Below are 26,698 nucleotides of genomic sequence, written 5' to 3'. Positions count from 1 at the left end.
TGGGCTTTGTATATTTTACCCCAACAACTGATACTGGTATGTTTATGTACCCATAACTTAGTGGGTCTGCTAAAGAGGTCAATAGATTAAAAAGGCTTACAAAGAATAAGTCCTTTAAGGTGGTGCTCCAGTATGACAGCAGTCAAATGACTGAAACAAGTAAAAGAATAAACAAATAAGTACATATATATGATGGGCTTCTTTCAGTTTCTGTCTACCAAATCCACTCAGAAGGATTTGGTTGGCCCAGGGCTATAGTAGTAGACACTTGCCTAAGGTGATGTGCTGTGGAACTGAGCCCATAACCACATGTGGACAGAACTCGTTTACTAAACAGTTATGCCTGTGCCAGTTAATAAATTTATATTTATTCTATATTTAACATTAGTTTTTACTTAATTGGAACTTGTCTAATTATTTGATCTAATTTGTCTATATGTGCATGTATGTATACTCACATGCACACACTCTCTCACTCCACTTCTCTGTATGTGTGTGTGTGTGTGTGTGTGTGTCATCATCATCATCACCATCATCGTTTAACGTCCGCTTTCCATGCTAGCATGGGTTGTATATATATAAAACACACACACACACACACACACACACACACACACACACACACACACACACACACACACACACACACACACACAAGTAGTAGCATGAAGCAGTGACAGAAAAGAAACAAACTGTAGATTAGTTTAGATATATGAGTGACTTATAGTAAAAGGTGTAAATACACTATTACCAGCTCAGTGGAGCCCTCTATTGGATGTATTTCTGGCTCATTTGCAATCTGCTCATTTCATATATATATATATATATATATATATATATATAACATGTATGTAATATGATTTGCTCTGTGCATGACACTTTAATCTTCCGTCTCTTTTAGAATGATTTGATACTGAGAATTGGTGGCATGTAAATTAGGGTTCCTTGCTTCTAAAGGGTCAACTTTTAACTCTTCATTAAGCTTTTAATTTACCATTCCTTGTTACTCGTGTTTCTCTCTGTTCTCTCTCTCTCTCTCTCTCTCTCATCACCCAATCCTCCACTCTCTTCATTCTCTCTCTACCTCTGTCGTTTTCCCCCCTCACCTATCTTCCCCTATCCTTCTCTCTCTCTTTTCTGTTTTACTATTTCTTCTTTGTATCTCTTCTCTTGCCCCTCTCCTATTTTCCATCTTTCTCGAGTAACCTGCCTATCTATCTATCTATCTATCTATCTATCTATCTATCTATCTATCTATCTATCTAGCAGTCTGTCTCCCTTCCTCCCTCTCTCTTTCTCTCTCACTGCCTCCTTACCTATCTCTTTCTTTTTCCACTACCTCACCACAAAATCTAGCTTGCATCATCAGCTGCATAACACTACTACCATCACTGCCATCACCACCACCACCTTTCATTAGTATCACCACCTATTTCCACAATACCATCATCACTATCACTACCACCACCACCATCGTCTTGAACACCGTCTCCACTATCCCCAATGCTATTACCAACTAACATCACTATTATCATTACTACAACACAAAACCACACACACACACTGGTTCTGTTAGTTGGGTAATTTCTGGCTTGGTTCCAAAATTGTTGCTACTGCTTTGGCAATGCTACTATATCTATTGCCACCACTATATCTACTACTACTACTACTACTATGACAACGACAATGAAATAATAATAATAATACTTTCTGATTTTGGCACAAAGCCAGTAATTTTATGGGGGAGTGGGGTGAGTCGATTAAATTGTCCTCAGTGCTCAACTGGTATATATCTTATTGCCTCTCGACTGTTTTGAACTCATAATGAATAGAGTTGAAGGAAAGGCCGCTAAGAATTTTGTTTAACGCTTTAATAATTCTACCAACTCACTGCTTTAATAATAAAGGATGAAAGGCAAAGTCGACCAGAGCAGAATTTGAACTCACAGTGTTAAGACAGACGAAATGCCACGAAACATTTTGCCTGGCATGCAAACGATTCTGCAAGCTTACTGCTTTAATAACAATAATAATAATGATAATAATAATGATAATAATAATAATAACGATCCTTTCTACTATAGGCACAAGGCCTGAAATAGTTGGGGAGGGGATAAGTTGATTACTTCGACCCCAATGCTCAACTGGTACTTAATTTATCAACCCTGAAAGGATGAAAGACGAAGTCGACCTCAGCAGCATTTGAACTCAGAATGTCAAGACAGACAAAATACTGCTAAGCATTCTGCCCAGTGTGCTAAGGATTTGGCCAGCTCGCTGCCTTAATAATAATGATAATAATAATAATAATAATAATAATAATGATCCTTTCTACTATAAGCACAAGGCCTGGATTTTGTGGGGAGCAGGCTAGTTAATGACATTGACCTGAGTACTCCACTAGTACTTAATTTATTGACCCCGAAAAGATGAAAGGCAAAGTCGACCTTGGCAGAATTTGAACTCACAATGTAAAGACAGATGAAATACCACTAAGCATTTTGTCCAGCGTGCTAATGATTCTGCCTGTTCACTGCCTTAATAATAATAATAATAATAATAATAATAATAATAATAATAATAATAATAATAATAATAATAATAATAATAATAATTCGCCCGTCATTACATTCTGAGTTCAAATTCCACACACTTCCATATCTATCTAAGCTCCTCTTCTACCCAAATGTTTTCCTCTCCATACTCCATCTACCATTATCCACTACTCTGGTACAGAACAGTACAGTACACATTTCAGTGTGGGTCAACAGGTATTTCTTCCTTACTCTCACTTCAGCATTATACATGACATTGCATGAAGAATTTTTAGGTGAGTCTGAGTGAGACAACACATGAAACACGAATGAAGTGCCACGTGTAGTTAGTTCTCCATGTGACAGCACATGTGGTTCTGCATTGAGTGCTGAAGGGATATCTCATGAAGCCATGCTGTCTAACTAACTACAACACAGCAAGCCTACTGCTGCATTTGTAGAAACACTGCTGCTGTTGCTTGGGGCAATACTGCTGCTGTTGCTTCAGTCAACACTACTGCTGCTATGCTGCAGTAGCACTGTTGCCACTGCTGCTGCTGCTTTATGGAAACATTGCTGCTGCATTGGATTAATACTGCTGCTTCATTGTGGCAAAGACTCTCCCACTGTATTGTAAGCCGCTGTCTGACAAAGTTAATGCTGCTTAGAATCTACTGCTGCAGCATGGCGAGACCTACTGCTATGCAGCAGCGAGACTATTACTGCCCATCAGCAAGACTACTCTACTGTGTGGTGTAAATGCTGCTGATATTACACAGCCCCACACTGTTGCTCGGTAAATGGCATGTGGTGAATTTAAGTGATAAATAATAAATGAGGTGTTTCCTCTTTAAATACCTCTGACTCACCTCCATTATTTGCGTCTTCCTCATCATCTTCGTCATCATCCTCAACATCCTCATCATCATTATTCTCAATCTAATGAGAAAAATATTACCTTGTCTGTATATTGTTTGCATATTGGTTGCATAGGCGCAGGAGTGGCTGTGTGGTAAGTAGCCTGCTTACCAACCACATGGTTCCGGGTTCATTCCCACTGCGTGGCACCTTGGGCAAGTGTCTTCTACTATAGCCTCGGGCAGACCAAAGCCTTGTGAGTGGATTTGGTAGACAGAAACTGAAAGAAGCCCGTCGTATATATATATATATATATATATATATATATATATATATATATATATATATATATATGTATGCGTGTTTGTATCTGTGTTTGCCCCCCCCCCCCCCCAACATCGCTTGACAACCGATGCTGGTGTGTTTACGTCCCCGTAACTTAGCGGTTTGGCAAAAGTGATCGATAGAATAAGTACTAGGCTTCCAAAGAATAAATCCTGGGGTCAATTTGCTCGACTAAAAGGCGGTGCTCCAGCATGGCCGCAGTCAAACGACTGAAACAAGTAAAATAGTAATAGTATATATATATAAGTCTATGCATGTACATATGGTAGTGACTATATGTATGTATATATATGTGTGTGTGTGTGTGTGTGTGTACATATATGTAAGAACACATAAATATGTTGGAAGAATTTACTGTGTGTATGCGTACACATATGCATTTACATTTGCAACTCTATCTATAAATGTTTGTGCATATATGAACATGTGTAGTTACATACATATACTTTTATGCAATGTGTGTGTAGTATATGTACATGACTGCTTTTGTAGTGTGACAATTAGTGGTAGAGGTGGTGTCATTGGTAAAATTTACCTTCAAAATTTCAATGAATCATTCGAAATAGTCTCAATATTTTGATCATGATGATAATAATCTTTTCTACTTTAGGTACCAGAAAGCATTTTGTTCAATACTCTAATGATCTCACTAGCCTTGTACACTACTAGATCTAGATGTGTGATTTTCGGCCTTTTCTTTCTTCTCTCTTCGCAGTTCAAATATAATTAGATGTTGACTTTTACTTTCATTTTTATGGAGGTGATAAAACATTAGCAAGGTTGTACCTGGAACCAGTTTAATTGACCTCAGTAGTTAGTGAGATGGATAACAAACTAAATACTTAAAGGTATCTGATCTGGTATCAAATCTAGTACCACCTGTCCAATGATCTTTTTCAATTATTTTACACCTAATCAGCATTGAACATCCACTTATTTCACGACCTACAGTATACACCATGGTATATAAAAATGGTTTTGTTATTTATGCTACTGAGCCCAGAACAATGAATGGCAAACTTGACTTTGCAGAGATTACAATTCAAAATATGAAATACTGCAAGATATTTTCATCAGTCTAGTACTGAGGTTGATGCTGTCAACTAACCACATCATGTCAAAATTGCAGGCCTTGTTATGGTAGTGGTGGATGGCAGAGTTGGCAGAGCACTGGACAAAATGCCCTGCAGTATTATATTCCTTTAACATTCTGAGCTGATTTTTTTGTGAAGTCCAATTTACTTTTCATCCTGCTGAGTTCAGTAACATAAATACCGACCAAGTTCTGAGATTAATTAAAAACAACTCCAAATTTGTGGCTTTGTACTTATGTTATAAAATCATTTTATTATTATTATTCGTTGGTGGATGGCAGAAACTTTAGAGTGTTGGTCTATATTAATTAAAGTATCTAATAACGTTTATTGATCCCTTTATCTTCATGTGGTTTGTCTGTTTTATAGGCATAAAAAATCATGGGTCACTATGCCAAAGTTTGAAGATTCATTGTCTTTTCTTGCATAAGATGCAGCTATGGTTTCCTGTTGTCTTCTGCCAGTTTATATACAGTTTACTCTGCCAATCTCCTGCTCTCCTGAGCTTACACTTGGTCTGCTTAACCTTACAGGGTCTGCTTAACCTTAATACCAGGGGACCAGTTCACATGCCATCAGGGCATGTCCATACACTGGTGGATTTGTGTGACATATATCTAGGGGTCAGTCTTTCCCTGAGTCATGAATCCTTAGCCACAGGATCATCTGTTATTTGACCCATAAATAAGGGCCTTTGACAGATATTACCACCCTGGGCTAGAGCAGACCTGACAGTAGGATAACTGAAGATTAACTCCATGCACCCAAAATTACTGAACGCCCAAACTTTGGTACAAGGCTAGCAGGCTTGGGGGCGGGGTTAAGTTAATTTAATCAATCCCAGTGTTCCATTGGTATTTACTTTATTGACCCCGTTAGGTTGACCCTGGCAGAATTTGAACTCAGAATACAAAGATGGATGAAATGCTGTTATGCATTTCGCTTGACGTGCTGATTTGGCCAGCATGCCACTTTTTTGGGGTCAATAATAATAAACATCAGTTATATATTGGAGAGAGGGTTTTCAATTCAATTAGCTGTACATACACCTCCTGTTGTTCCAATATAAAGAATCATTACTTACATAGATTATAAGAAACCACTGTTAGCTATTTATTTCTTGTTTTCTTCTTACTTCCATTGCTCTATGAAAAGCTAATTTCTAATCATATAGCCATGTGCCCTCCCTGCTTTCTCCCCTTTTCTTAGTTTCTGAACAATGTCCAGTCATGCATGTATATCTTTGTGTTCCTTCATACATGGAGATTTCAAAAAAACGTCTTTTAATGTCTGGTTTAGTCTGATTGATTGGTTGGATCTATGGAATGCAAAACAAGTAATCTTGAATTCTGTCTCCTAGAATGTCAGTCTAACCTTGGAGAGCTGCTAGTTGAAGTTTGAAAGTATGTCTGAGAAATTTATGAAAGGGTGCTGATATTATTTTTGAAAGGGTTATAGTTAAATGCTGGATGGATAATGGTCTTGTCTTGGAGGCTACTGCAATTTAATTTTGGAAGGATTCTTATCTTACTCTGGATGGATGTAGGTGTAATTCTGAAAGACATTTGATTGATTCTGGATGGATTCAGGTTTCTTTCTATATGGATGTTGATCTCAGAAGTTGTACAGCAGCTTAATTTTGGAGAGGTGCCAGTCTAGTTTTGGAGTGGATCTGGTCTAATTTAGGATGGGCGCTTGCTTGATTTTGGATAGCTGCCAGTCTAATTATGCAGCAGATGCTGGTCTAATTATGTGACGGATGCCAATCTAATCTTTTGACAGATGCCAGTCTAACTCTTGAGCATATGTAAACCCATTGCATCTGTAACTGCAAATATAAACATGAAATAAGCATATTTAAAAAAAAAAAAGTAATGAGAAAGACTCGAGAGTTTTTAGTCAATAATATCAACCCAGTTTTTAGTCTGGAATGCATTTTATCAATCTCTCTTTATCAAATCATTGAGTGAGCTATTTTTAGAGAGTTTCCTCTCTTTTATGATAAGGTGTTTACATTTATTTGCAAACATACACACAATGTGCTTGTGCACAGTTTCTGTTTACCAAATTTCATTCATAAAATATTGGCAAACCCAAAGCTATGAAAGAAGATATTTGCCCATGGTATCACACTATGGGATTGAACCTGGAACCACAGAGCTGCAAAGCAAACTTCTCAGCCACACAGATATGCCTGTCGCAATACAGCTTATATTTATTGATTCATTACTGAGGCACATGGCCACATATTATTGGTGGGGTGGGTACAGTCAATTATATTGTCCTTACTACTTATTGATCCAGGAAAGATAAAATGTAAAGTTGACATCAGCTAGACTTGAACTTAAATTGTAAACGAATGAAACTAAACACTGCAAGTTATTTTGTCTGATGATTTTTTTTGATTCTGCTAATCTACTACTCTTATAACTTATTATAATTAACAATATAATCATTATATTAATATAGTCATCATAATCATCATTATCATTATTTCAGCAATGGTGATTATACAGGATTTTACTGTAATCTCGAAAGATATTTTTCTTGCCGAATTAAATGAAATCATTCTTGTAGAAATGAAATTTGAGTGTTTGCCTTTTATATTTTATTTCAAATGTTATTTTCTCTAACTCCTATCTAGAGGAGAACCATTTCACAGTTTACACATTGTTGTTGTTATTTATCCATTAGTTGAAGAGCTGGTATTTTATATTTATTTGTAATAACAACATTTTTGTTTTTGTTAGTCTTGAAGCCCTACTTTTCCAGTAAAAATCCTTTCACATGGAGAGGTTTGATAACATCTCAACTGACTAAAGTGAAAGATATTTCAAAGCCTTAAAAATCTCAGCAATCTATCAGGATTACAGTAACAGCTTGCCTAATCAATATTTTCATCATCAACACTGTAGTCGTCATCTTTTTCAGAGTTATTTTCTCTGTTTATCCTACTGCTATTTGTAAGATTACTGTACTGGGACTATAAGATGCTATTACATCATAATAGGTGCAGTCATGGCTGTGTGGTAAGAAGCTTGCTTCCTAACTACATGGTTCTGGGTTCAGTCCAACTGTGTGGCACCTTGGGCAAGTGTCTTCTACTATAGCCTTGGGCTGACCATAGCTTTGTGAATGGATTTGGTAGATGGAAACTGAAAGAAGCCCGTCATATATATATATATATATATATATATATATATATATATATGTATATGTTTGTCTTTGTCCCCCCACTGTTACTTGACAACCGATATTAGTATGTTTACGTCCCTGTAACTTAGCAGTTTGGCAAAAGAGACAAATAGAATAAGTACTAGGCTTACAAAGAATAAGTCCTGGGGTCGATTAATACAATTAAAGGTGGTGCTCCAGCATGGTCACAGTCAAATGACTGAAACAAATAAAAGAATAGGTAAGGTGGTAGATTAGAAATTTTCTTTCCAGTTAGTTCCAGTTTCAACTCCCAAATACCCACTAGAATCGTTAAATTGAGTACTAGATCATGTGATCGACCAGACTATTGAATGTTGTTATACATCACTGGTCACAATGCACTTTGTATTGTTTTAGTTTTTGAATAATGCCACCCCGCTGGGTAGGTGAGCAGATCAACATTCCCTCTGATTGGAAGCTAGTCCATTGCAGGGTGACCCATTTACAGCCGAATGGACTCAAGTGTCATGAACTGAAGTGTTTTGCTCAAGAGCACAATGTGCTGCTTAGTCTGGGAATCAAACCCACAATCCCGTGAGTGCAACACCCTAACCACTAGGCTACGCGCCTTCATGAGTACTAGATATATCTGTCAAATCAATGTTGTCTATTATACCAGTCAAAAGTAATCATTATCCAAACTGAAGTGAAACAATAAAAATATGAATAAGACAATGTTATAGCATTGGATACTTTCTGATTGATCTTTGCTGTGTTTATCATTGTTGTTATTTAGCTCTAAGTCCAGCCTGATGCTGCAGGCATTTGACCAAAGAAGTTTCAGCTATGACTTTCTCATCTTTTATTCAGACAGTATATCTAGAACAACATTATCCAGTATGTTCTTCCTTTCTTAAGAAAATAAGATTTGTTTAAAGGGAGTATTAGCTGCTATTCCTCATTGATTGTAGAAGGTGTCCTCATCTCAGCTACGTTGTGATATCTAGTTTGGTGTTTCGTGGTTCTATGTTCAAACTGTCTTGGCAAAATAATGAATTCTTTGCTTTCCATTCTACTGGAAGTTACTAAAACAAATTAAATGACAGACCAGAAATGAATGAATTATAAAATATTTATAAGGCTTTGTTACTATTTTGTCAGAAAAGACATGACAAGAGAACATTCCTAAGTCTTCTAATAATTCATTGTATCATCACTGAAGATTTTTTATCTTTGAGTTGTATATGCAAGAACATATTCTACTGACCCCACTACCTCCCTTCAGGGTGTTGACTATGGAGAAAGAATCATGAGCATAGAGTAACTTATATTAAGTGATTTAACTCAGAAATGAACTATATATTTATGTTAACAATTTAAGCTGAAGTACTCTACAGTGTTTACATCAAAGAGGCTACAGCTCTCCCACTCATACAAAAAGCACTTTTATACCTAGAGAAAATTGAGAAATTAGTATTTGGATGGAGGAAGACTAGTTTAGAATTTCTTTAAGTTTTGGGATTTATTTATTGTCAATACAAATCTTCGGTTGTTTGTGAATTTCATTTTCATTTTTAATCCTATTTCCAAAGGCTGATGAAGGAGGGATAAGAGTTTGGGGGAGAGAAAGAGAGAGTTGGGAGAAAGGAAACAATAAAAAAAAAAGACAACCACATAAAATATCAAAGATAATGCACTGATTGACAGAAATATTGGAAATCCCTAACAAAACAGCTTATGAAACCCTAAGATTTGGCTTAAAGATTTAATTTCTACTTAAGTCTAATTCTCTCTCTCACCCACTCTCTCTCTCTCTCTCTCTCTCTCTCTCTCTCTCTCTCTCTCATGAAAGATGTTTCAAATGTAATTTACTAATGACTGGTTTTAACTATGCAGTTAAGATGTTTGGTTGAGGACCGTGTACCAGGTTCAATCCCACACCACAGCACCATGCACAAGTGTCCTTTGTCATAATCTAGAATTAACCAAAGTTTTACAAACTAAATTAAAAAAGCAGCACATTTTACAGACCTTTTTACAGAGCCTCCATGACTGGTGAGGCTGGAATAAAGGAAAGAAAATGGAGACCTTGGTCATACTTACAACAGAGTGAATTCTACTAAAGGCATTTAAGAACCAAGAAGTAGTGTTAGATCAGGTAGTATGTTAGACCTGTCACCAAAGAACATCCATAATCTATCTGATGGGCTTTCATATAATTTCTATCAAATCAAGTTCATTCACATCATTTGGGTTGAAGTGAAATTATGATTGAAAACTATGTGATTGTGGTGCAAAATTCTTAGGCAGATAGCTCTACTGTGCCTATAAATATGTGTTTATATATGTATATCTGTATAGATAGATAGTCAGACAGACAAACTATAAATGTGGTGTGTATAACATGCATGATGCATGGTAATGAAATGGAGGCAGTAAATATAAAGGATGTATCTGGTGTGTTTAAGATGAGTGACAGTATATGAAAGTGAAATAATGATAGGGAATGTAGAGAAGTGTATAATGGTGTTTGATGTGGCATGGTGTATGGCTGTGTAACATAAATATCAAATGTAGAGGACTAAACAAAGTGTGTATAAAATGTGTAATTGACATGTAACTATGAAATATGCGTAGTGACTGTATGGGACTATGTGCCATGTATATAAAATGTGCAATTGTGTATAGTACTGAAACATGGACAGTAATAGTGGAATCTACAAGAACTGGAAAGTTCCAAATTCAATATGATTTCTTTGACCTGTAATATTAAATCATGAGAAAATTTCAGTGCAAGTGAAGTGAGAAAGAATGGGCATCATAAGCTCTGATAGATGTATGGAAAAGAGAGAGTTATATCAATATTGATGTGTGATAGAGAATACATACTAGATCAGTGGTTCTCCACCAGGGTCCATATGGCCCTTGGTGGTCCATATAAGATTTTATTGTTAACACTTATGTGCAATAAATTGGTTATATTTCTACAATACCAATAAACAAAATATTTTCACAATTTTTTTTTGTATAGAATTCATAATAATATTTAATTATAAAAATATAATAGGATTTTTCAAATTTGGAATGGTTATAAGAGCCCATCTGAGTAAAATAGGAATCAAAGGGGTCCATAGGCAAAAATTGGTTTATAACCACTGTACTAGATGATGAAGTACTATGACTTAATTGGTCAAATAAGTGCTAGCAAAAGTAGTTTGTCTAGAAACAGGAATATTTGGTTTTGTAAACAAGATAGTATATTTGGTTTGTTTGTTTCATGCTGGGAAAATAGACATTAAATTGAAGACAATGCGGAAGATGCTGTTGAATGATTTGCTAAGTAAACAAAAAGGTTATAAGTCAGAAATTTAATTAAATAGTTTATAAGGGTCACTTGATAACTAGGCAAAATTAAGGGGTCATTTTCTGTCACTTCTACTGCATTCTGTGCATGACCAAGGCACTTCATTCTCAACAGCTAATGCTTCTTAGCTCTAAGTAGGTACTATTAGGTGATATCATTTACTACTGTACAGCAGTGGCAGCACTGTAGGATTAATGAGTGCTACATGAATTCACTGTGCTTCTATGGTGTTATTCAAGTTTTGTACTCAGCTGGAGGTATAAGCACAAATATTCAAGAGAATCACTATGAAGACCAGATCTGCAGTGGAGATTTGACAACAATATAGGTTCATGAAAATAATCTATCTTCAATTATTTAACCTTGCCAGTTATTTTATCTTTTGTAGAACTTAGAATGGGCAGGATGTGCCCATGACCGTTTTCAGGGCCTCCTTAGACTGGTGAAAAGAAACAAAGTATATCCTTAAACTGGAGACTAGCCTGAATTTTGCAATGGAGTGGATGCTGGTAATGGTACCCAAGGTCTAGGTGATGACATTAAACCTTGCAACAGGTTAAGAAAATAATATTCCCTCTGACAGGTTTCAAATTTCATTCACAAGAATTAGGTTGAGCAAATGTAATGGTTAAAAACACTTGCCCAAGATGTCATGCAGTGGAATTGAAGACCAAACAAATAGTTTTGAAGTGAACTTCAAAACCGTATCCATATTCAGTGTCTGAACATGTAATTCAAAAAGATAAGGCATGCTGAGTAAAAATTTGGCATGAGCCGATGGTATGAAATTAATTAGACTAAAACATTTGGTCCTCACAGGTGTTTCAATATTGAGATATACATTAAACAAGGAAATTGTATGTCTCCAACCTACTTACATGAAATAGCAACCTAATCACCATCAACTCTCAACATACTGTCTTAAAAAGAAAAATGCATATTGGGTAATAAGGTCCAAGATACTGTCTAAAAACAAAATTATTTGGTCAGAGCTGTTTGGGTGGATGAACTAGTAAGAGACAGAGGACATGTCCGTATCGGCACATGTGATGGACAGCTATGAGTGGGGAGGCTGTGGGCTGATGTGTTGTAAGATGCAGGCTCCATGCCATATGGCTGGACATGATTGGGGAAGATCTCCAGAGGCTCAACATCACCTTGGAGAATGCAGAGGGGCTGGCATGGGACCACCAGTGATTGAGAGCACTAGTGAGTTCTATGCATCATCACACCTCTGGGACAACTAACTTGGAATGACCCCAGCCCCATCAAGCAAGAGTAAGAAGAGCTGTTTGGCCTTTCTTCATAAATATAACTTTTTTAGTTGGTCTGGAGACTTAACATCATCATCATTAAAAATACTCTTAACATTGAGACACACGGAGCAATGCTGTGTTGCAAACCTGTTCAACCCATGACATCCATAGAAATGTAAAATATAATTTTAAAAAACCCATCAGTAACTGGCATAAAAACTTTTGTTTCAATTAGAAGAGAATAAATTGTAAGTATATTGGGAAGATATTTCTGCATATAAAGTAGGTTATGGAACAAAAGGAAATAAACAAGTATTAAAATATATAGCCCAAACCAAAGATCTGCTTTTTTTCTATTTTTCTTTCCTGGCACAAGAGTACTGCCAGGAAGTGGTTTAATGAAGCTTATGTTCTGCTGCCATTAAAGTAAATGTAATTCTCTATGTTTCTTATAATGTCATCTTGGTACTGACATTGCCTTCACCATATCTGCATCTCTCTCTTTCTCTCTCTTCCTGCTTCTTCCCCCCCCCTCTCTATCTCTCCAGGTTTTCTTTATAACCATGCTGTCACTCTCACTGTTACCCACACCTTTCTCAATCACTTTTCTCTCCCTCTTTTTTTCACTCTCTCTCCCCCTCCTTTCTCTTTTTCTACCTCTTTGTTCTTATATATATATATATATATATATATATATATATATATATATATATATATATGTGTGTGTGTATACATTTTCTGTTTACTTGTCTTTTCTCCCACTCATTTTCTCTGCTCTCTTAGAACTTTGTCTCATTGTCTCATTCATTTCTTTCTCTCTTATCTTGCGTTCTCAAGAGAACTTCTTAGCTCAGTACCAAAATCTCTACTGCATATTTATCTATATGAAGAAAGTTTTTTTTTTTCCATATACAGTCCCACGCTCTGTAAGTCAAGTAGACACTAATGAAATGAGATGTTGATGAATTGCTTGTAAAATCTGTTCAAGACATGTGTGAGGGCGCTGTCAGCAAGTTTAGTGTTACCAGTGTATTTAATCAGAAATTCATATGTCCATCAAGGCTCTGCTTTGCCCCCCCCCCCCCCCCACTGTGATTCTAATAGCTTTTGAGGCTATGATAGAAGAGTTTGAGGACTGACTGTCCTTGGAATCTTCTTATGCAGATGACCTGTGACCTGGTTCCCATAGCTGAATATCTTTTACTTGGAACCATGGTTATGAGTACAAAAGTTTAAAGATCAACGGAGTGAATACCAAAGTGCTAATTATCAAATGAGAGCATGATATTCTGGTACTGCCTTGGAGTTGGCCTTGTTTTTATAATAAGAAAAGCATATGTACAGAGTCAATGCATGATGCTTAGAACAAATAATGTGTACATAGAAAGTGCAGTGAAATCTCTGCCAGACTAAGAGAGACTCAAAACTTCTATTATGATAAATGTACAGGAGTAGTACAAGTATCGATGAAAGGAAATATAAAATTCTACAGATTGTTTCTTAAATATAGTTGACAGTTTGTGTTACTTTGGTACATACATAATAATATGGTTAGGAAGTTTGCTTTACAGCTACTTAGTTCTGGATTTGACCCCAGTGTGCAGCATCTTGGGCAAGGGTCTTGTGCTGTAGTTATGGGATGAAAAACATCTTGTGAGTGGAATTTTAGTACTTGATAACTGTATATTATGTTCACACTGGTCCAAAAACTACTGTTGTGTCTTTTTATGTCCCCTAACTTAGCAGTCCGTTAGGTATCAACAAAATAAATGCTGGGATTGATATAATAGACTAAATCCTTGAAGGTGGTGCCCAAGCATGGTCACAGTTCAGTGACTGAAACCATCTTTGCCACCTGTAATAAGATTTGACTAAATCTGTTGGTTGATTAACAATATTAATTGAATTATGCAAAAGGGAGAGAAATATTTTTCCTTGAAAAAAAAAATCTATATTTGTGTGTAATTTTGTAGATGTGTGTGTATAGATCTGTGAGCATGTGCACACACACACACACATATATACTAACCACTAGACCACATAGGAGGTCACCCATATGTATGGGTGTGTGTTTGTTTTTATGTTCAGTTTTAATAAAAGCAATTTTACACTAATCTGATCAGTTCTTATATACCTTTAAAGAGTACAAGTTTATTATTCTTAAGTAATAATGTTGTTGACAGTGAATTCGAAGTTTCAACCAGTTAAGTCATGGCTGGCAGTCCAATGATTGCTCAACCGGCACACAGAGATTTTGGTAGCATACTCTTTGTGTTGAGGCTGTTTATAAAAAGTCAAAATATATAAAATGCATAGACACACACACACACACACACACACACACACACACGTGCACACACATACATGCATGCATACATACATACATACATACATATATATGTATGCAAGAGAAACTGTCAATATTGTTTCATAAAACAAATGTTATGTTTTAAATATAGAATGCTGTTTTCTGTACCATGCAGAACATGTTGAAAATATAAAAATGGTGAGGTGGAGAGAATATATATAAGTAACACCTAAATATATACCTTTCATAAGAAAACATTTCACTCTATACATACAAATACAGTCTGTTTATTTTTATTAGTTTTTTATTAGATCCTTATCCTACCATGTTTGCTATACTGCCAGCAATATTTTTATTAAATCTGTGATTGTCAGTGTAAAACATAGGAAATATGGGCATTTTTTCCATTATATGGTGCTTTATTTTTCTCATTTTACCCACAATGCAGTGCAGCATATGCTACTGGTGAGAAAGGCTGCCTTGCAATTTTACAACCTGTTGAACTGCCAATTTAAGATCTGGCTTCAGAATCAGGGATGTTTCTCCATTGTATTACTACCTCCCTTTCCCTTCCTCATATGCTTGCTGTATGAATAAAACCTAAAGCCAGCAAACTGCTAGCTGCAAGATTGCCTTGCTTTCAGATCCCATCTAAATCAATGGCAGCCATATTTATACAACAGCAATGACGGTGCCCCCCTTTTTTTTTTACTCCTCCTCCTCTTTATATAGCAAATCAATTACAATAGAAATTAGGTGTTTTTCTATCATCTTATCCTTTAAATTTCACGTTCAAGTGATGCCTTTTCTACCTCAAAATTTCTTTATTCTAAAACAATTCATTTTGTTAATGCCTTAATGAAATAACATTAAAAAATAAACCTCGATAAAGCAAACATTAAAACAAGAAAAAAAAAAAATCCTACTGGAGTCAAACTTTATCTTTTATTGTTTTTAGAGGTTATTAAATTAAGTACTAGTTCTATACTGGGATTTATTAAACCCATTATGCTCTTGACTTCAAATGTGCCAATACTGGATGCTAGAAACCATTATAAATTGGCACTCATTGACATACAACACCAGAAGGAAAGGATTATACTGATGTTATAAACTATAAGAAATTTAATTTATCTTCTATACTTATGAATGCTTTCTCTATATTCTCCCTGCTATTTTATTTAATTCACTGCCTAATATTTCAAACACTGATAACATCAAGTCAACCTCAATGTAGCCTAAATTCTGTTTTGTGCTTTCTGTCAATGTTTTTATTAATGGTTTACATCAGTGTTTCTCAATCATTGTTTACATATGGACCCATTTGATTCCTAATTAACTCTACTGGACTCTCATATCCATTCCATGTTTAAAAAAGAATCATATTATATTTTTATAATTATATATTATTAGGAATTGTGTAAATAAAAAAAAAAACTGATAAAATATTTTGTTCATTGTAGAAGTATAAGCAATTTATTGCACATAAATTTTAACAACCCCCAAAGGTCATATGGACTCTGGTTGAGAACGAGTGGCTTAAAGAGAGGAGAAAGGTCAGTACCCATAACCTTTTCACAGACCTCTAAAACTTGTAAGAGGAAGTTATCTTCAGATTGGCGATGTGGACCTATTACTTGGAATAGTGTGCACATTAGTAAAGGCACCCAAGGGCCAGAAGCTGGTGTCAAATTGGGTGATGGATTAAGAGTTCCACCCAAGGAGAGGATCACTGATGAACTTCTGTGTAGTGTTTCTCAAATTTCACTCAGAAAATATTCTGCTCAATACCACAAATTTGTTTGTCAGTTGTTTGACCTTAACCAGTTGCGCATGTCCCTTAGTGGCTGACAATATGTGCATCTCTGATCATGAGTAGAAGTAGCAGGGGAGCATCATAGCAATGTGTTAAGAGAAATTCTTTGAGGTTTGGATAATTCACCTTTGGAAGCATGGGTGTTTTGTTCAACATCCTTAAACAACCCTCAACCCTTATTCAGGGACCTGTTGAGTGGGATGGGCTACTCGACCTGACTAAAATTCTAACTGGATGCCACCTGCAAGGTCATGGGCTGTTTATATTGATATGAGATCACCATGTCATTCACATATGGTTGTGATGCATGTGCCTGATGTCCCCTTATCAAACGGGTAGTCATGATGGGTATACTGGGTTTCATATATTTAACCCAGTGTCACTTTGAAGGCATGCACTACTCTCTCACTCAATAATAATAATAACAACAATAATAATTCTTTATGATTTTGTGGCACAAAACTAGTAATTTTAGGAGAAGGGGATTAGTCAATTACATCAGCCCCTGTGCTCAACTAGTATTTATTTTATCAATCCTGAAAGGACAAACAGCAAAGTTGACCTCAATGCCATCTGAACACTCAAGGTAAAGAACTGGAATAAATGCTGCAAAGCATTTTGTCTGGCACAGTTAACAATTATCTTCTTTCAAGATCAGAAATTTTGTGGGGTTGAGATGGAAACTGTCACATCATCTCCAGTACATGCTTGATTTATATTAATTCATCAACCTGGAAGGAAGAAAGGGGGAAAAAAAACCCGAGCCAAATAAATTTAGACTCCAAATCATAAACAGAAGTTTTTAAACACCTGTAATAGGTTTTATTCCTCTCTCTTCTCCTCTCTTCCTTCTTTTCACACTTTACATTAGTTTGGATCCATTGCCCTGAGTGACATTTCAGTGAACATCAACCGACCGCAGTTTCCTTTCATTGGAGGAGGCGGGGAGAGGAAAGTGAAAGTTGGGTGGGGGTGGGGCAGCAGTACCAGAAAGCTCCTCGTTTCCTTGTAAAAGGTGGCAAAACTTTTGAATGAAACATTTCGTATTTGATACAATTTCAGTACACACACACCCACACCCACAAATATATTTACATAAAGTGTATATATACACACACGACTGTGGGTGTATATGTTTGTATATACGTATGCATATGTATATTTGTGCCATTTATACATTAATCGTATGTCTTATAGAAATGTAAAATTATGAAATCACTTCCCTTAAGCTTCCCATATGTAATCCTGGTGCCTTAATTTTCTGAGACTGTTTCCACTGATGATTGTGATGTGTGTGTGTGTGTGTGTGTGTGTGAGCTCAAGGAAGGGTGAAGGAAACTACGTATATAAAAATAGAGAACATGATGATGATGTTGATGATGGTAGTGATGCCAGCGGGAGTGGTGAAGGCGAGAGTAATTAGTGGCAGTGAAAGAATTACTTTATTATTATGATAATGATGATGATGGCGGTGGTGGTGGTGCTGCTGGGTGGGTGGGATGTCTTTAGTGTTGGTAGTGGTATCAGTGGTGGCGGCCATGGTGGAGGTTATGGGAATTGAAATTCTTATTTATTTCTTTGTTTTTATTTATTTATTTATTTATTTTGTCTGTAACAGTGTGGGAACAAACATCAGGTCGTGTATATTTGTGTGTGTGTGTGTGTGTGTGTGTGTATGTATGCTTCTATGTATGTGTGAGAATCAGAATTTTCCCACTTCAGCCCCCCCCCCCCCCCCGAAAAAGTCCTACCGCCACCACCACCAGCACCACCACCACAACTCACACTTATCCGTCTTCCACTCAATTCCTCCCACCCCCCGCACACACACACACACTTCGCTCCATCTCCTGGTATTCTCCCGACCGGGCCCCTTACCTTCTCCCTACCCTATATTCCCCACCCACCCTCCAGTCAGTGACTTTCCGTTGCCCAACGTTGCAGTCCGGTGCTATTAGTGTTTATAGAGTTCTTGCCGAGGCACGCCGCCTCTGCTAACTACCACCACCACCACTACGACTACTACTGCTATCTCTTACACTTGGTGCTACTACTACTACTACTACCACTGCCATTGTTGCTGCTATTCCACTGCTGTTGCTGTTACCATTACCAGTTGCCTAGCACCACCTTCCCTTCCTCTTCTCCTCCCCACCGTTACTGCTGCTGCCGCCACTTCCTTTTCTGACCTAGTTCTAACCATTTATGAAACGGTGCTGTCTGTCTATGTGAATATACATATATATATATATATATATATACACACACATATATGTATGTGTATATGTTATATTTAGCTGTGTAGCTGTGTGCGTGAGAAATGTGTTTGTATGATACATCACGTCGTATCCTAACACACGCACACATACTCATGTGTACTCATACACCATACGTATGTAGCTAACAAGTCTCAGAGTTGCTTCTACTTGACGTTTCTGAGGCACCTTATCCTCTGAAATACACACACACACATATACACACAGAGTTATACATATCTTTATACGTCACGCAGCTAAACGATAGTGGTACTCGATCGATCTAACTATCGTTCTATCTAGTCAGTTGTTCTCAACTAGTTTACTCGTCGGCGTCATCATTCCATGTTCTATTGAAATATGGATGGAATTAAGTAATTCGAAGTGATTTTTTTTTCCTGTTTGTTAGTTGTGGCCGTCGTCGAGGCCTTGGCGTTATTATTAATTCTTAATTTTGTCGCCTGTCAATGTATGTGTCTACTAAGACACAACTGTACAAATGGGGATTGTATTCATAACCCACGAAGATGTGAAGTCTGTCTCAAGACAGACACCATGGAGACTACTGGCTGGTGATGTAAGTTTTTCTTCCGTTTTGGTTTTTGCTTCCATATTCTTGCATTTAACTTTTCATCTCTCAACTCTCTATTCACCTAATCTTTATATTTATATATCTTAATGTATCTGATTTTGTGTGTGTGTTCATTTATAAATATGTATGTTACGGCCTAGTATGCCCATAGCCCAGCAAATAAAACTAATAAACGAATGTATGAAAATATATATATATATATATATATAACTAAAGAATGAGTGAGAGAGGGACACGTGTGTATTAAGGTTCTCATTGAATCATCTGCAATCAATAATGATTCCTTGTTGGACCCTTTCTCATTCGGATGAATTCTTTATGGCTCTTAAAAGAAGGCACGAACATCTTAGTTTCACATATTCTCTTTACAAATCATAGGTTTCAGGAATTCTCTGTATAAGAAGCCATTATCATAAATTCCAAAATACACATCATCTTCATCATCATCACTCACCTCATCATCACCATCATCATCCCACCGTCATCATCACCATCATCATCCCACCGTCATCATTACTACCATCATTGTCATCTTCCTCACTATCACCATCATCTTCATCTTTATCATTATTATTATTATACATTCAAATTCCGCCATAGTCAACTTTGCCTTTCACCCTTTTGGGGTCGATAAATTAAGTACCAGTGAAACACTGGGGGTCAATATAATTGCCTTGTACCCTCCCCTAAAATGGCTGACCTTGTGATAAAATTTGAAACCATTATTATTATTATTATTAAGAAAATCTACAGCTATAGGGCATTGTACTCAATATTTTATCGTGTTTAGCTCCATGCTTCAGGGTTCCGGGTTCAAATCACACTAAGGTCATTTTGGCTCTTTCATCTGTGAGATGTCGATGATGTAAGAACCAGCTATTCACTGGTCTAATTCAAATTACAATACCTACAAATTTTAGAAACCACTTTCATTTCTTCTGAGGCTGGCCAAATAGAATACCAGTCATATTATGGGATCAAGTGACTTACCTTCACTGTCTCCCCACATTTTAGGCTTTATGTTCACAATAGAATCCATGATTATTATTTTTATTGGTAGCCACAGAGCAGTGGATTGACAGAATGGTTAGAGTACCATACAAATATCTTCCTTTATTTGTTCTGGGCCTTTATATTCTGAGTTCAAACCCTGCTGGGGTCAACTTTGTTTTTCATCTTTCAAGGGTTAATAAAATAAAATACCAGTCAAGTACTGGAGTCAGTTTAATCACCTCTCTGTCCCCTAATCTGAGATCTTGTGCCCTTTTTAGAAATAATAATTATTATTATTACTTAGACATTATTATTTTTGGTTTGACTCTGGTTTGGTCTTATTCCTGGTAACATTTACGTAGGTTGTGAGTTACTACCTGTAACCTTAGGCATCCACAAGTTTTCAGCCATCTTTCAAATCATTATTATTATTATTATTATTATTATTGGTGTTATAGTTGAAAATATAGTGGGGAACTAGATGTCTCAACTGTATGTTATACTTTTTTTTTTACATCCCAAAATGTTTCAAGTTCAAATTCTAACATTGTCCTTTTTTTTTTACTTTTCTCCTTCTGGGTCCATTAAAACAACTACCAGTCAAACAGACAGGTTTTATTCAATAGACCACACATCTCCACCACCTTTCTGAAAAATTTGTGATTTCTTTTTTGTGCCAAAGTTGGAAATACTTATTAATAATTTTGTATGGTCTTTCGTTGTTAGTTAACAGAGAGAGAGAGAAAGAGAGCAAGTGAGCGAGCGAGCGAAAGTGAAGTCTTTTACGCAATAATACTAGAATCTGAAAATTTTTTAGTGAGACTATTTTTCAACATTTTTATTCTATCTTCTACCATTTGGAATATTCCATGGAAGATAAACATAGAAATTCTAGGACTGTTTTCTAAACCCTATTCAAGGGATTTTCCTGTTTATCATCATCCTTTTTCTATGGGAGTAAGAAAGGTTTATCACATCTTGTGTTCATGTATGTCTATCTATTGTCCAATAATGTATTTTATTGTTCTATTTTTGTTGCCCTTGGGCAAATACAGGAATCTCCTTATTGTTATTACCTTCACACGGTTGTTAGTCATGATGTATTTTATCCTTCCAAGGGGTAAATGGAAGGATTGGAGGGTTTTGATAGAATAAACCCCAATGAGGGACTGAAATTGACTGAACCAGTTATACCCATTCCCCACAAAACGTGCCTGTGTAATTAATCACCATCATCATCATCAACATTATTCTGTTGATGTGGACTTTCCTTTTCATCCTTTCGGGATTGATGAAATAAGTACTAGTTGAATACTGGGATCGCTGTAACTGACTAGCCCCTGTCCCCACCAAATTTCAGGCTTTGTGTTTATAATAGAAAGGATTGTTGTTGTTGTTGTTATAAGAAAGAATAGTAGATCGGCAGAATCGTTAGAGCATCAGAAAAAAATGCTTTACAACATTTATCCTGGCACTTCACACTCCGAGTTCAGACCTGCTGAGGTCAATTTGCTTTTCCCCCTTTCAGAATTGATAAAATAAAGTACCAGTCAGGTACTGGTACTGATGGCATTGACTAACCCCCTCCCATTAAAATTGCTGGCCTGGAGCCAAAATTTGAAACCATTATTATTATTATTATTATTATTATTATTATTATTATTATTATTATTATTATTATTATTATTATTATTATTATTAATATTATTATTATTAAGGTGGCAAGCTGGCAGAATCGTTAGCACATCGAACGAAATGCTTAGTGGTATTTCGTCTGCCACTTTGTTTAAGTTCAAATTCTGCTGAGGTCAGCTTTGCCTTTCATCCTTTCGGGGTCGATAAATTAAGTACCAATTACACAATGGGGTCATTGTAATCGACTTAATCCCCGCCCCCAAATGTGAGGCCTTGTGCTTCCAGCAGAAAGAATTATTATTATTATTATTATTATTATTATTATTATTATACTTTCCTTTCTGATATCAAAATAAATTAGATATATTTAAGACTTTCAGTATTAACAAAAGTAATGTGAAAATGCCCTAACAATATTTTACAGATCTTAGTATTACTTTTCTCTTTAATGTATTTATACTTATCCTTATATGCTGCATTCCTATACTCAGCATAAGATCCCCCCACCTTGGCCCCTCAATTTAAAAAAGCACCAGTGAAGGTGCCACATAAAAAGCACTGGTGATGGTTCCATGTAAAAAAAGTACCCAGTACACTCTGTAAGGTGGTTGGCATTAAGAAGGGCATCCATCCAGCTGTAGAAATCAAGCCAAAACAGACTATAGAACCCGGTGTTGCTCCTGGCCTTGCCAGCTCTTGGTGAGCTGTCCAACCCATGCCAGCATGGAAAATGGACGTTAAATGATGAGGATGAGCACTTAAGGGATTTCTGTTCTTAGCCCTGAGGTGAAATTCTATTTGGATCAACTTAGTCTTTCATTTATCCAGGAGCTAGTGAAACTGAAAAGAATGCTAGTAATATTGTGATGTTAGTTCAATCAACCATACCCTCTTCTATATAAATGTTTTGTGTTGTACTAAGAACAGTGGGAAAGGCTTTGTGGTATTTATTCTACCGATTTACATTCTGAATTTAAACCACCTGTGCTTTTTATCTCTCCAGGGTTGATAAAATACAGTGCCAGTCCTACTGGGGTCAATGGTATTGATTTACCCCACCATTCAAAACTACTGGCCTTATACTTAAATTTGAAATTATTATTATTATTATTATTATTATTATTATTATTATTATTATTATTATCAATAATTAGGTGATGAGCTGGCAGAATCGTTAGCATGCTGGCTGAAATGCTTAGCAGTATTTTGTCTGTCTTTACGTTCTGAGTTCAAATTCTGCCGAGGTCGACTTTGGCTTTCATCCTTTCAGGGTTGATAAATTCAGTACCAATTATGCACTGGGGTCAATGTAATCGACTGGTCCCCACCCCTAAAATTTCAGGCCTTGTGCCAGTAGTAGAAAGGACTATTATTGTTGTTGTGATAGATTGGCAGAATCTTTGGAGTACTGGTCAAAGTGCCTTGTGGTATTTCTTTTGACTCTTAAAGTTCTGAGTTCAAATCCCGCCAAGGCCAACTTTACCTTTCATCCCTACAGGGTCACTAAAATAAAGTATCGCTTAAGTCTTGGGACAATGAAATCAGTTAAGACCTCCTCACAAATCTCTGGTCTTGTTCCTGTATTAGAAACATTATTATATAGAATGGTGGAATTGGAGAAATTGGAGAAACATTGGGCTTTTAAATGTTTTACAGTATTCAGTAACCCTTGCCTCCCACTCCCAACACTCTGTATTTCAATCATACTAGTTTCAAGTTAGGCCTTTTATCTCTCATATCAGCCAATTTTAAATGAAATGTCATGTTAAGTCAATGGATAGAGAAGTGAATAAGATACTTGGCAGTATTTATTTAAAACTCTTTACAGACTGAATTTAAATCCTGCCTAGATTTACTTTACATTTCCACTTTCCAGGGATTGATAAAATAATATTGCTACTTACAACATCACCACTACCATCAACACTGCTTATACCTGCTGTTAACACTATCAAAATTCAGTAATATGACAAATCCCCAGCTGGGGATTTGAACTGCTGACCTATGAGCTGATAGTCCAATGCCTTATCTATGGAGCCAATTCATTTCTATAACTGAACTACAGGAGCTAGACCGTCTCTCAACAAATTGAAAGAAGCTATCCTATATAAGTTGTCTATTTAAAGTATTGATTCACATTCTTCTTTTAGCACATCAACATAGATTTCTTAAACCATTAAGGGAGTCTCAACACAGATGTTTAACAAGCCAGAAATAACACTTAAATTTCTCTCAGATCACACCCAACCATCTTAAAAAAAGGAAACAACACATTGGTGTAATCCTAGATACAGGACTGTCACAACTGGAATAGCTAGAGTCACGGGTTTGTGCAGTCGGGAATCAGAACAAATCTGGAGGTCAGCAACATTGCAATAGCAACATGCACCTCCTCTGTTTGATTTCCACTTAACTCTGGTTGCCCTAGATATGTGCTTAGCAGTAGGAAAGGACAGCCATGTCTGTGAAAACAACTACTTCAGCAATAGGCAAGCTAATGTTTTCATGATGTCTTAGATAAATAGATATAAAACAATATAAAAAAAAAAAAGCAAAAACAGACAGGCAAAGTTCTAATTGTTGCTACTGTAAAATAAAATTTTAGTTTGAAGCAGTGTTTAATGTTGTTGATCCTCAAGTCAGCTCTGATCCAGCAGACCTATGATGTTCTAGATTTTTCTTAGTGTGATTTTTTTTCCCTATGAGACAGGAAGGTGTATTCGAGAGATATTTGGCTGTTACCTTTAGCACAAAAAGTGACTACATAGCTGATCCCTTACTGGATTCTGTGACAGGTTATTGTAGTTGGCATTGAATAGCTTTAGACTATTATGTTCAAGCAGGCTTATGACAAGGATGCAGTCACTGGATCATTTAGAAACCAGATATTGCTGTGTCTTCCTTCATTTGGGAAATGGCAAAGAGTTATTTAAGGATAGATTTGGCTGTTAAACTGAGAAGGTTCTGTAACTGTAGACAAGTTTTTTTTTTTTTTTTTTGCTGGTTTAAAGGGTTTATAGGGTTTCATATTACAAACAGTTGGGAGTTTGTTTTGGGAGATTTAGCTGCTAGATTGAGCAGATCAAGTGACTTTCTAGAAGATCTTTCATTACCTCTGTCGATCTCATTAAAATATATATTCATGTGTGTGTATGCTCATATAAGACAGTCAAAACTTTTCTGAAGGAGATTTTACAGCTATATTAAGCAACAAAATGATTATATTTAAACTCATTCACTAAATTTTGTGGTTCACATTTTTTTCAAAAAAATGTAGTGAAATTGTTGGAAGTGATTTAGCTAGTACAATGATCAAGGTAAGTGAATATATATAGAAACTCCCTCCCTTATTAACATTATAAATTTAGTACCCATTTTACTTTTCTTTTTTTCTTTGCTTACTTTTCCTGTATTTGAATACCATACTTTTGGAAGAATTTCATTCTTCAAGACCACAAAAATCGATTTGGTATATGATTGCTAACTCTCAAAACAATAGAAGAAAACCTGTTATTAATTAACTGAATATCCAGAGCTTTTTAGATACTTAATGAATCTCAGTGCTTTTAGTACTTATTTTTAATCTGAATACTTGTTCTTCATTTATGTGTTTGTGTACAGGTATTAGTAAGATGGAGGGAATCCATCACCCACAGCTATATTCAGCCAAACGTACCATCAGATATGAAATATATTTTATTTCAAATAATTTGTGTTATCTACCTATCTTGTCTACTTACACGCACATACACACTCACACTTGTATGTGTGTGTGTGTGTGTGTGTGTGTGTGTGTGTTTGAAAAGCCTGTTTTGGCTTTTTTTATTTATCCATTCAAATCTGATGATTTAGTCTGTTGCTATTCTGAGTTTCTCACGGATGCATTTATTCAGGCATTTTATTGCCTCAATAAATACACGAAAAACTCCAAGTAACAATCATCAACTTTGAATGAATGAACATATACATATGAACAGCTCTCTCTATTTATTTGCATATCATTATTTTATATATATATATATATTTATGAATATAAATCATGGATCAGATGGGTTGCCACAGTTTGTGTCAGTTCTTATTGAGTTATTATTTTCTTGGATTGGTCAGAGGATCACATCTCATATATTTCATTTTGACCCAATTTCCACTGTCGAATGCCCTTTACAAACTGCTCCACAAAGCATACTGAATGCAGTTTATCATGGCACCAGCACTAGTGAAGTTGCTATGTTTTTGACAAGCTTATAAAACTCTCTCAACCCCTTACAAAGTGTACAAGGTACATTTTATTGTGGCAGCACACATACATATAATAAATGTTCTCTTCAGTCTGCAGTAAAGGTGCTTAACCCTCAAATATCCCAGTCCACTTGGCTGTAAACAGCACTGATTGGCAAGATGTTTGTTATTAAATCGACGGTATTGAGAATTCAAACCTCCCTGGGCTCATCTTCACACCACTGAATCCAAACTTTAGTCGTGAAAATGTGTG

At 36.1% G+C, this 26,698-nt stretch overlaps 1 protein-coding gene across 10 annotated transcripts in view; it reads left to right on the top strand.

Annotated features, from left to right (window-relative positions):
- The window catches only part of LOC106876396 (uncharacterized), a 199,765-nt gene that overhangs the window by 110,138 nt on the left and 62,929 nt on the right, over window positions 1-26,698 (top strand). For 2 of the 10 annotated variants that reach the window (XM_014924920.3, XM_014924925.3), the window contains exon 1: window positions 19,289-19,563. The exons of the other annotated variants lie outside the window; for them this stretch is intronic. In XM_014924920.3, the coding sequence (XP_014780406.2) occupies window positions 19,486-19,563 (78 nt within the window). In that variant the 5' untranslated portion in view covers window positions 19,289-19,485. Of the gene's footprint in view, window positions 1-19,288; window positions 19,564-26,698 lie in introns of those variants that run through there. 10 annotated transcript variants of the gene reach the window in all.

The sequence above is a fragment of the Octopus bimaculoides genome, chromosome 14 (genome assembly GCF_046866305.1).
Source record: "Octopus bimaculoides isolate indiv1 chromosome 14, ASM4686630v1, whole genome shotgun sequence".
In the NCBI taxonomy this organism is placed as follows: Eukaryota; Metazoa; Mollusca; class Cephalopoda; order Octopoda; family Octopodidae; genus Octopus; species Octopus bimaculoides.
This window is presented reverse-complemented; position numbering and strand designations above follow the sequence as displayed.